We start from the raw sequence: 13240 nt of genomic DNA on the forward strand, positions 1-13240 counted from the left end.
ATCAGTTTTCATACAAACACACCTGTGCCGTCTCAGGCCCACTGAACTCAAATATAAATCCACAGCGCTTAAAATAATTTCCGCTCTCTTGTGTAGAAAGTCCTGGTCTCACGTACATTTTTTTTTTAGTCCTATCTGGAGATTTATCCAATTCTATTCCTAATTTAGTTGTTTACTTGGTTACATGCAAACCTATTATTCATTTTCATAGCATGTAAGATTGAAAATCGATTAATTCTGCCACATAGAAAACAATTATTATTATAGTTGTTGTTGCCTTTAACTTGGTAAGTAAACATAATTAAAAATATTGTTTTAATTAGTGACCCATTTAAAGACATAAATATAGATCAACTTTTCATTATATTTTCATTTTTAGAAAGTTTCTTGGGCAAGTTAAAACCCTCATAAAAGACTGCTCAAATATCTACATTTTGATTATAGTCAACTAGAAAGCTGACATGTAGGCTTCCGTATAAGAGGAAAATCTAGGACATATTTGGTAATTTCACAGGTAAAGGTGACGTCAAAAAAAGAACTGTAAAATCAATTGTTAAATCATTTTAAGGATGTTGTTTTCTTTTCAATTAATTGGCTGGTCTGTTCCATGTTGCTTTGGGGGATCAATCTGAGCTGAGACTGGATTTTGAATTCAAACCGAGCTTGCTCACACCGCTGAGAAGATCACCTACCTCACCTTGAACAAGGTGTGACTGTCATTGAGAACTCAATGCCACTGATTAAATAAGAGGAGCATGAATGCATCATTACCAGTCGATAATATAACTGCAGGAGTCCTTTAGAAGGATGAAAAATAGGGTTAATCGACATCTGAGAGTGGAGCACAAAAGTAGATTTGTACAAAAGCAATTTGAGAGCACAGGAAAAACCTCAGAGCAACCCGGTCCGAATGAAAACCTCAACATGCTCAGGCTACAATACAAACCTTGTCATAACAGCACAGCGAGCATCACCCGATTGATTTTTGAGAATCCACTGACAAACATATCCTCTGTTGACTTTGTGTGCGCCCCCGAGATGATCTCATAGGTTTTATCCTTCGTTTTATGTGCTGCGAGAAGCAGCCACACTAAAAAAATCAATGTTTGATGAATCTCAGTAATGAAAGACCCCATCTCTGTATCTGCCTCGAAGATGACTCATAGTTCCCTTTTTTTTAAAATTCACCGTTCCTGTCTATTGAGTCACTTACACCTGTATTACTCTTTTGTTTCCTCTCTTTCAAATATTTATTACCAAGCCCTCTGCATTGTCATTATCAAGTGCTTAATGCATGTTTTGGATCAAGAGAATAATTAAACATGAGCGTCACGCTGCTGCCTTACAGGGAGTCTCTGGAAATAAACAGCAGAGGAAGAATATTCTTCTCGCCGCATGTCACTTTTGAAGATGATGAATCTAAGTGAGTACAACTCTAGTGTTGTTAAATCTGGTCCCCTGGTTTTTAATTCTATTTATCCTCTCTCCGTGAGCCTGTTTACTGCAATTTTCTATCTCTGGGCATTTCCTATTTACTTTTGCTACTGCTTGTTTAGGACCCTCAGTTGAGCGGAAGCCTGTGATTGAATTCCAGACGCGTATAGTGTTCATCACTGCCAAGCAAATTTCAAAGGTTAGGTTGGATTTACCCTGCTTCTGTCTGCTCGACATGGAGCATTCATGGGGTCTTTGACAGGGAGATGCAAGGGAAGAGGGAAAATGGCGCGTCATCGCCCCCTCGTGGAACAACTGCGAACTGCCTCCTAGCCGTGGCTGATAGAATGGGTCTCAACTCCAGTCAAACTGAAGGATCCGTGGGCGTCTCGTCAGGCATCTGAGTTTAAAAGCCTCAATTAAAAATGAGGCAGATGGTGTCAGGGACTGAAATCGTCGCGCTTTAATCGGCCAGAATGATGATTTAATGAGTCATCCTTCCGCAAAAAAACGACTGATGAAAGAGGATAAAAAGCAGAACGTGCGAGAGGGTGAATGAGACAGGAAGTGATTTTTCTCTGAATGCATTAAGGAAATGGATCAAGATTGCATGTTTGAGTGTTTCTGCTCCGCACATAAACATTTATGGAGTGAAGAGAGTGGTTTAGCAAAACGGAGGGATGATGAGAGCGAGTTGAAGGAGGATAAGGTGGCATTCTCTCTGGTGTGTGGGTTGCTTTGAGTGTTTATATATCAATGTAGATGTCTGCACGCTCCATCTGTACCACAGAGCTGATGATTCACTCAGGCTGGGAGACAGTAGGTCAGAGTGGCCCCCAAATCCCAGAGCTTTTTAGCGATCCGTGAAACAGATCCGTGCACAAATATCTGCTTAGGATGCGAGAATCCCATCATGCATCTGACGTGTCAGCTGCCTGCCAGGAAAGACTTTAACACAACAGCAACATGCATTTGCTCTTGTACTCTCTAAACGTCTTTACGAGTCGTGAAATTGTTGGGAAATGTGTTTGTCTCTGAGTGTTCCGGGGTGGACTGGTGACCTTTTAAGTTAGTCCATCTGATGGGAGCCCGGTCATGTCAGCCTTACTCAACATTTTCGACAAGGTCACACTGTCAAATGAAAGCTGTTGTATATTTATTATCAAAAAAAAGACTAACTAAATATAATCTGAAAGCACAGAAACATACAAAAATAACACCGCAACACAGAAAAAGAGCATGTAAACACGTACACACATACAAACGTACCGCACCACAAAAACAAAAACACACACCACAACAACATAAAAAAACACAATTACCAACCCAATAAATAATTTGAAACCACACATAGCACAATAACACAAACACAACAACCACCACACGACAGATGCACACACATACCACCATAACACAGGAACACACATACACGCACACACATACACACACAAACAATAACTTAAACCAGAAGCAAAAACCTACTCACCATCCTAGAAACACGAAACCCAAACACAGAAATACATTAACACAACCATACAGATAAAGACACAATCAGTCATCGAAACAAACATCACTAAAACAAAAACATTGACACACAGAAAAACACACACTTTCTAATCAGAAACAGGATTAGCAACAATCACAAACCACCACATTAGAGAAACACAATTATAGTACAGATGTAGAGGAAACCGGAGATAGAAATAAAAACACATGCTTTACTTCAACAGAAAAACATTTTAAACACACATCACTGAAACAGAAGCACACACACCACCCTGGAATGAAAAGAGTAACACACATGCAAACCACCACTAACATAAAAAAATCCAACCCAACAAATAAAGAGTAATAAACCGAAACACACATACAACAACACCTCAACGCAGAAAGAGCAACACAGACCAACACAAACACACATACAACAACACATCAACAGAAAGAGTAACACACACACCATCCCAACACAGAAAACGTAAAACACACCACCCAAACACAGAAACATTAAATCAAAACAACCCCCCCAACAGATAAAGAATAGCACACAAACTTTGCAACACAGAAAGAGTAACACACAAACACCTCCACAACACAAAAAGAGTAACACACACACAGCACCCCAACATTGAAAGAGTAACGCACACAACATCCTTACACAGAAAGAGTAACACAAAACACAACCCCAACACAGAACCACACATACAAAACCCAGACACAGAGAGAGTAACACACACACACACACACCACCACAACAGAGAATGAGTTACACACACACACCACCACAACACTGGGGTTATACATGAGTGAGTGAGAGGTAGATGATTGAAGAGAACATAGAAAGAAGGATCCTACTCTCTGCTCTCCGAGACCTTCGTCTCCTGAACTCCTGAGCAGATGGAGAAGTGTCATCAATTTTTAACACTCGCTCAGAACACATTTCTCACTGACATCGGGGAAATCATAGCTGTCAATCAATCCACCAGTTTAATAGCAGGGCAGCTCTCGGAAATATGTAATTCTTAAGTCTGAATAAACGTTTGAATATGATAGAATTTTTGTGCAGATGGAGAAAATTCACGTGCTTTCCAGGCAGATGGTGTTGTTTGTTAAATATTGAATGGATTTCATCATAGCAGTTGACATTTTATTAATGATTATTAATATTAAAACGACTTTGTATTCACTATTTATAATGTATCCGTTGGCTCATATTCTATTTTGTCTCCACGGACAAACGATTGACTTTTTGAGCACGACCATTTTCTTCCGCGCTTTAGTGATGTCATGGCTTTATTATGCAGGTATTCTCAGACACATCTGAGCACCTGAGCACACGTGGACCTCCTGGGGAATCAAGCGGCCAAAATAATCGCTCGAATATTTCCTCTCAGAAACCTGATAAAAAATATTCACTTGATCAATCCGCCTGTTTGGGCTGCCAAACACCAAGAAAGGGCCGTCTGGAAATATAACAGCATCTGTGAAACCTTTCGAAAATATGCTTGTAGCTCGTAACCAATTAGCGTAGCATCATGATCATTTTAGGTTTATAGTATATTAAGTTTGGATTAAAAGGCTATCGGGGAAATATGTACATCAAGGTTGTAGATCCATTAAAATATGTTTTTCCAATGTATTTTTCTGCATATGATTCAATTATTCGATCTGCTCTCGGAGCCAGACAAACAGGGGGAGACGTATAGATTCTGATCAGGAAGCAGCTGCTGCCTATTAAAGCGAGGCCGGTGCGCCGGGACCGTAAAGCCATAACAATTAGCTAAACAAGATTAAAATGCTCCACAAGTCGGAAAGTCGCTGTAAATTCTATCCTGGATTTGCATAATAATGACCAGACGTTCCATTTTTCAGGTGGCAAGCAGCTTTGATGGCGAATTTGTTTTTTTTACTAAAGTGCCAGAACAGTCCAAAGGAAATCATCCATGAGCTTTAAATGTGAAATGACATTCTCAATTCTATGGTTTATTTTAACACGGTATTGATGTTTTGGTTGTGTCTGTCATTTAAAAGTTTAAACGAATTCGGTGTCGAGAAAAATCTCAGGATTGCGTGAAAGAATATAAAAATTGTATTATTTTTTTTTTCCTGACATCCACGTTTACCCACATCTAACCTTACATGAAGAGATGTTAAAACCAGGACAAAACGGAAGAAATCTGATATTAATAAACACAAGTTCCTGTTTTTAGTTTAAAAAAATGTCACTTCAGCCTGAAAAGAAAGGAAAAAAAGCTTTCAAAGAAGTCGAGTACTGAAGAGAAAAATGAGACAAAGTGAGGAAGAGTGAAAAGGGAAGTGGGAACACATAAACAAGTGTCAGCGACTGAGAGAAAAGAAAGACTCTACAGCAAAGGGATGCAAAACAATCACATTTCAGCATTCCTCTCACACCTCCCTCTAATTGTGTTACGGTGCGGAAGAAAGACTGAGAGCCATTTTGCTGATAAAAGAGCAAAGTCGTTGGGAATCAGAACATGTCAGGAGAATAACATTTGCGCGAGCGGTTGAAAGAAGAGCACAAATCTTCTTGTTGTCTTGTTTGACATTACGAAGAAGGAATGCTGTGAATCAAAGCGACGATGTTTAGTTTCTTTTATGAAAATGACAAGTCACGGTGGGAACATCATTCTGAGGGAGAGGAAAACATCGACATGCCCTGACTGGAGAGGATTTGATTTATTATGTACCTTCCAAGAAAATATATTCCACACACACACACACACACATCCAAGCATACACGCACACAGACACACATTTTATTCTTACAATTTTCATTATTACGATACATTTCTGTTTTGTTTTGAACCTTACTGGCAATAAAGCTGTTTTCGTTTCTGGTTATTGTTAATATTATTATTAATATTGTTTACTTAAATAGGCTGTTTGTGTGTTCATTTAAACCCTTGTGTTATCTTAGGGTCAAGGAGACCCGGATATAAATGAAAACATTATATCCAGGTCACTTTGACCCTGAGAGAACACAAGGAGCTGAAATAGCTAACATTGACCGGGTCAGGAACTCAGGTTTGCACTAGTTAGGGTCTGAAGAAAAGGAAAGAAATAGAAAATACATTAATAGAAATTGCAAACATATAAATGACACAAGATGATGTATAATAATAAAAATAAAATATATTTAATATAATAATTTGACTGTAAATAACGCAATAAATACATTTCAACATCAAATAACCCAATAAAGAGGGGTAGGAAAAGAGAGCAGCTTTTGGTAGATTCTCTGCCTCACAATTTCTGAAACCAGCTGATATTATGGAATTCATTCTTATTTAATAAATATTAAATACAGTACACATTTTTATTGAACCTATTTGAACCTTTACACTTAGTGAAAGGAGCTAAATTATCCTTATCTAATATGTATTAAATATCATCATTAACTTCATTAATAAATACCTGCTTAACCCTTTTATTGATTGCTTTATTTATTTTCACATTTTTGTATTACATACATTATATTATATTATTATTCTTTATCTTGTGTAATTCATATTAAAGTATTTTCTATTTCTTCCATTTTTTCAGACCCTAACTAAAGCAATCCTGAGTTCCTGATTTACCCAGTCAATGTCTGCCATGTCAGCTTCTTAACCCCTGTGTTATCTCTGGGTCAAGGTGACCCGAAAACAAATGTGTTTGAGGTATCCCTTGTGTTGTCTCTGAGTCAAGGTAAACGAACTCCAGCACTGCTTATGTGTTTCTTGCAAAGATTAAACAATGGTTAAAATAAACTAAAATGATTGAATTGTGAAATGTAATACATATAGTTTATATATCATGAGAATTTAACATGTTTTAATTTTAACGTGGGTCTTCTTTTCGTTTCCACTCAATCCTTGTAGTGAATTAAGAACCAGGAATTGGGAACTTCATATTGTTGTCAATCTTCAATCATCCTGGAAAGCTGCTCCAAACCAACCCTTTTCTGTTTTACTTTTTTTTTTTTCTTGATACATGTTTCTCGCCCACACACTGTGAATCCTGAGACTGTGCTTGGCTTCCCTCGGTCGGTCCCCTGTGGTACCACACAGCTATTGACGTGAACTCAAACTAAACTGCGCTAATTATTGCCAATTTACCGGGCGCTGACTGGCGCCAATCTGTCCTCGTGCCATGTGGCATCTACCAGGAGATGGAGAGTGAAGGACAAATCAAGAGAGCCGATCAGAGCGAGCTGTTTTTGCCAAACACGCTCAGAAGTGGGGAGTCGGGAGAGTTCTTTTGTAACATTGGAGCGCGTGAAGAAAGTTGGTGCACTGGCACAGCATGCATCTGGATTGATTGACACATTTTCCCATTTTGCTTGATCTAAGCATTGATTTATCTCCACAGTCCTACGATTAACACCCCACAAATCTCCAACCTTTTTCTTTATAGGCTTTGATTAGACGGGTTGAGCCGGCGCCTGCAGAGAGCTGTTAACTTTAAACACACACACACCTACACACACCTAAACACGCACACGCCTGCTCTTGATGTGTGTGACCATCCTGTTTGATTTCTGTCTCCTCTAATGTGACTGAAACCACTATCAGACCTCATTTAACTCCACATTACTGTGATTGCTCTGGACTTATCTGTCCATTGGCCTTCACTGGACTCTCTCCTGCTCTCTGCCCGTCTCAAGGACGTCCACATTCAGACCGTTGCAGAGAAATGGCCATGACAGAATATAGGAAGACACACGCACACACACACATGCACACAGTCGTGATGTTTTGTTTTGCTGCAGCCTCCTCAAGTACCAAACTACCAAGCGATGTTTGGTGCTACTGTGTGTTTCGATGTTATCAGTTGGATTGAAATTCGTATTCCAGCTGTGATGTGCTTTAATACAATACACAGTTAAAATACATGCTTTAAAAGGCCAAGACACATAAGACAAACACAGGAGTCCCAGAGAATCAGGGAAAAGCCTGCACAAATAAAAATGTCAAGCGCAGAGAGAGAGGAAGATTGTTCCAAAGCTTAGGAGCAACAGCCTGGAAGGATTTCTCTCCTCTGGTCCTGAGCCGTGTGCGTGGAACCATCAGTAGATTCAGATCCACAGACCTCAGAGCCCGAGCTGGGGTGTAAGGCTGGAAAGTAAGAACCAGAATTTTAAAGTTGATCCTGAAAGAAACTGGCAGCCAGTGAAGGGTTTTAAGGATCGGGAAATGTGAGTTCTTCTGCTAGAACAGGATAGAATTCTTCCTGCAGAGTTTTGTATCAACTGCAGGCGAGACACGAAATAAACTGTTATAATAGTCAACAAGAAGACACAAACACATGGATTATTAGCTCTAGATCATGCTGTGACATCATTTTCCTAAGTTTAGAGATTTTTCTCGGTTGAAGGAAACAGTTTGTAGTCAGTTTTCTGCAGTGTAGTGTGTTATAAAGGTTCATATTTGATGACTGGGGTCTTTTTTACTATACTTATAATATACATAACAACTTAATACAGTTAAAGAACATTAGTATCATTCTGGAGTCTATTTTGAATACTATTAACTTATACTGTACATATATCATTTAGACATTCAGTGCCACGAGGTGCTTTAACATTAAAAACTTGCTCATTAAAAAATGTCACAGTACGTTGGAAACAGGACAATAGTAACAACAATATGATTGATGAGCTATAAAAGCATATTAGACTAAAACAGACCAAACCAGAAAACCTCTTGCTTCTGTTGGCAAAACGCCCGACACTAAAGCTACCTTAAAATCTTTTGTATGTAGTAGTAGTACTATTTTTAATGCTGATGCATTGTGATTATTTGTCAATGCGAAAGTAAATATTTACCAGTCGTAATTCAAGTAAGAAAGTGTTGCTACCAATTCATACATTTCTCAGAACGGTCCCTAAACTTCTCCTACAGCATTGATGGGCTCACTTTTTCTCACGGCTTGATTGATGTGTCAACATTTTTTTTTAACGGTACTGCACATGCACGGGTAACTCTCATTTTGAATAATCCGTGAGAAGAGGCAATATAGTTAAACATCCAGGGGAGAAAAAAAATCCCATCTTACCTTCAAATCTTCCACCCATGTTATCCGTTTGAATGCCACAAAATCAAATGAATAGATTTTCTGCAAATATACAATTTATAGACTCTCAGAGAAGCTGTAATTGCAGCGAACCCAACGCATCAGTCCGCTTCATTACTTGTAATACTTGTCCACTCTTTAGTCACACAATGAGTAAAGTTCATCTCCATCCCGTTCAAAGAAAATGTGTGCGACAGAATTAGAAAGCTGTGTCGCCATCAATGTTTTATTGTTTAATTAATCTTCTCCGCTGAAGGAAATTATGCAGTATTGACACTTCTGCTAATGGAGTCTGCCTGTGATGTTGAGCCGCTAAATAGTCCCCAAACATTAAAGTGTGAACACATTTAGTCTGTGAGGTTTTGCCGAGCTGCATCACAGGAGAGATTTGTTCTTGTATATCCGTGTGATTACTCCCTGGCTGTCATTAGAAAATCCAGAGAAGCTTTATCGAATACACATTAAAGCATCATTAGAGCGTGATTATCTCATTTGTTGATGTATAGTTTTTTCTTTTATTCGTTATATTTGAGCGTTTTGGGGGGAATTCTTGACATCAAGTGACTGACTCTAACTTTCAAACATCACTCAGCCAACTGTTCATGTCTCTGCAGGAAATTCTCCATCAGAGGAATCAGACGAGCACGAGGCGAAGGAGGCCAGGACGCTGACGTACCCGGCATACATCGCCAGTCTGCTGGACACTGGGGCGAAGCGCATGGCAGCCGGGGTGCGGATGGACTGTACCAGCCAGGGTCAGTGTCCGAGATCCTGTCATCTCTGCCATATGAGCCCCCGGGCCTCCCAGGGGCGACAGCTGTCTGAGCCAGTCCTGCTGCAGATCACTAAGGCTGCACCTATATACGAACTGGTGTCCAACAATGAAACATATCAGGTATGTTCTTGAACAATATATTATCACTTAGCGTTCAAAAATACTAGTAAATGCTGATAATGGATGGATGGATGGATGGATGGATGGATGGATGGATGGATGGATGGATGGATGGGTGGGTGGGTGGGTGGGTGGGTGGGTGGGTGGGTGGGTGGATGGATGGATGGGTGGGTGGGTGGGTGTGTGGGTGGTTGGGTGGGTGGATGGATGGATGGATGGATGGATGGATGGATGGATGGATGGATGGATGGATGGATGGATGGATGGATGGATGGATGGATGGATGGATGGATGGATGGATGGATGGGTGGGTGGGTGGGTGGGTGGGTGGATGGATGGATGGATGGATGGATGGATGGATGGATGGATGGATGGATGGATGGATGGATGGATGGATGGATGGATGGATGGATGGATGGATGGATGGATGGATGGATGGATGGATGGATGGATGGATGGATGGATGGATGGATGGATGGATGGATGGATGGGTGGGTGGGTGGGTGGGTGGGTGGATGGATGGATGGATGGATGGATGGATGGATGGATGGATGGATGGATGGATGGATGGATGGATGGATGGATGGATGGATGGATGGATGGATGGATGGATGGATGGATGGATGGATGGATGGATGGATGGATGGATGGATGGATGGATGGATGGATGGATACTTTATTGATCCCCGGAGGAGAAATTAATTTGTCCAGAAGCAATAACAAATCCATCCATTCAAACATCTATGTTTATATGTAAATACAATCAAACAAATACATAAATACAATAAATACAAAGGATCAGACCATTTATCTCGCTTCATCCCCTCCCGTCAAACATGCCACAACAGCCGTATCATCAGAATACTTTTCTATGTGGCATGTTGCAGAAGAGTCTGCAAAGTTTGGGGTGTAAGTTGTAAAGAGGAACGGGAACAGAACGATTCCCTGTTGTAAAAAAAAAAAATGTTGGTAAAGCTTAAATTAAAGATTGAAAATTCAATACAGAATTTAACGCTATCAAGTGAGCTCATCCCTGATTATACCATGTCCCCCTCTACATCCACCCTTACACACTTACAGTATTAAGTAGCTTTCATCAGTTATAGTGAAAATGATGACCACAAAACCGGGTAAAGAGCCGTTACTCATTTAGCCAGAGGCCCATCCATCTGCTCTGTCCAGACCAACTCTTCTTTCATCCTTTAATAAAACCCGTCAGTCTTTGACTGATTTTCATCAATGGAATTTAAAAAATGATCTTTCACGACTTAAGACGTGATGAATATATCCACCCTTCTTTTGAATGGCCACTTTAAGTAAGGCTTTCCATCCATGGAATCTGCAGCAGAAATCACAGCTGCCTGATACTGTATTCACAGTGGAGTACTTTTTCCTGATAATACTCATCTTTAAGCAGTGATAAGTAATATTTAAAGTATTGTTTGTTGCTCCCCCCAGGGCCAGAATAGTGTAACTGTCGTAAAGTGGAACCTCTGTCGCCACATAACACATGTTCATTTGGTCATTAAACAAGCTAAAGTATCTTCTACCATCATTTTCTGGTGTTTACTTCCTGGTATCATTACAGAAAATGTGCAAAAAAGAGACACGTATTGTTTCTTTAAGTCTCCCACTGCCTCACAATGTCATCCAAAAACAACCATTCAGGTGCAGGTAGTTGATTTTAAGATCTTTAACTCAAAAAGATTGATTTGAAGAACATTCTGGACGTTATCTCCACCTGGCTGAATCGAAGTGGAGCTTTCTGTCTGCCACTGAGGCATTGACAGGCCCATCCATCTCGTCCCTCAAGAGTAGGGATGGGTATCAATACGCTCTACCGTAACGGTGCCTGTCTTGACATAAGAGGTAGTAACAAGAGCAGATAGCGACGGAGATTTGTGTGTCTCATGATGTTTTTGTTGGCATGCCATCTTGCACACGCACAATCAAACTTCTAAATAATACTTGCAGATGATATCTTCATTGCAAACATCTTCATCGTTAAAATTAGGCACGCTTAGATTTTTATTGATCCCTTGTGAGATTTCCTTCAGGAAAATTGTTTTCCAGTCATTACACAGGAGCTGACAGAGTTTAATTTATTATATTGTTTATTTTTTCAAATGTTCTGTTATATAAGATTTGAGTTAATTTAAAAAAAAAAATGTGGGCTCCTTTTAAATGAAAACTAATATTAGTCTTCCTCTCCAAGATCCAGTCAGTCTCTCATCATGACAATGTTCTGAAGTTATTACTTTATAATGTTCTCACCTGTATGAAATCTCGACAAACAAGAGGTTACAAGAGCATCAGTAGCACCAAACATAGTCATCATGACGTAATGATGAACAAACACACATACTAATGAGTACAATAAAGGTCCAAGATTGATTTAAGAGACACTTAAGTCAACACATTAGTTGCCCTTTGAGCACTGGCGCTGTTTCAAAAGTATTTTGCACCGGCATCAGATGACACCTAAAAAATACTCATCCCTTTTAAAAAGAAACCCTCAATTAATCACTTCATGACCTTCATGAAGATTGTGCCCAATTATAGCTGAAGAAAAAACAAACCTGACGAGAATTACTCATTGCCTGCAACCATATAGATCGTGGTTCTCTATAGGCCACAAACCTCAGCGAAACACAAATAATCTCAATTGCTCAAATCTCACGAGCACTCAAATATTTCTTGAAGTGGGAAATATAAAAAAAAAAGTTTCCTGATCTAGATGTTAAATGGCCAAATAAATCAATACATTGTAATTATTTTAAAAATGTTGTTTATAATTGTATACATTTGTCCATCATTTTATGTGATTTAATGCATCATGCTATGATAATAACAGTGTCTTTCAAAAAAATAAAAGAAAACAAGCCTCAATGAAAGCTGGATCACGCTGAGATGTTTGTCTATCCTCCTAGGCTCTGCAGGAGGCGATGATGAGCATGCTGTGGTGCTCTGGGAAGGGCGATGTTATTGATGACTGGTGTCGCTGCGATTCCACCGCCTTTGGCTCCAACGGGCTTCCCACCTGCGCCCCACTTCCACAACCTATGTATGCACCTGATCTCAATTCTGCCGAGACTTTGACAGCAATTCGAGCTCATCCTAGCCTCGCAGTGATCATTGATTTATATTTGTGGGCAGATTAGCCTGAACTAATGAATTAAACAAGCTGCCGCATTGATTTGTTGTCCGGAAAACTTGTAAACATGAAGCTGTGGAGACTAAAACGTGGAGTAATTGTGGGTTCGTCGACGGAGGAATTGGTGACATTGCAGAATGTTCTCACAGTTTTGCCTAACACGAGCAGAAATGATGTCAGCTGTC

At 39.8% G+C, this 13240-nt stretch overlaps 1 protein-coding gene across 7 annotated transcripts in view; it reads left to right on the plus strand.

Moving 5' to 3' along the window:
• The window catches only part of astn1 (astrotactin 1), a 267228-nt gene that overhangs the window by 214129 nt on the left and 39859 nt on the right, over positions 1–13240 (plus strand). For all 7 annotated transcript variants that reach the window (XM_087811062.1, XM_087811065.1, XM_087811063.1 and 4 more), the window contains 2 exons: positions 9621–9901; positions 12832–12965. In XM_087811062.1, the coding sequence (XP_087667188.1) occupies positions 9621–9901; positions 12832–12965 (415 nt within the window). The remainder of the gene's footprint in view (positions 1–9620; positions 9902–12831; positions 12966–13240) is intronic.

The sequence above is a fragment of the Callionymus lyra genome, chromosome 16, assembly GCF_982586985.1.
Source record: "Callionymus lyra chromosome 16, fCalLyr1.hap1.1, whole genome shotgun sequence".
Taxonomy (NCBI): domain Eukaryota; kingdom Metazoa; phylum Chordata; class Actinopteri; order Syngnathiformes; family Callionymidae; genus Callionymus; species Callionymus lyra.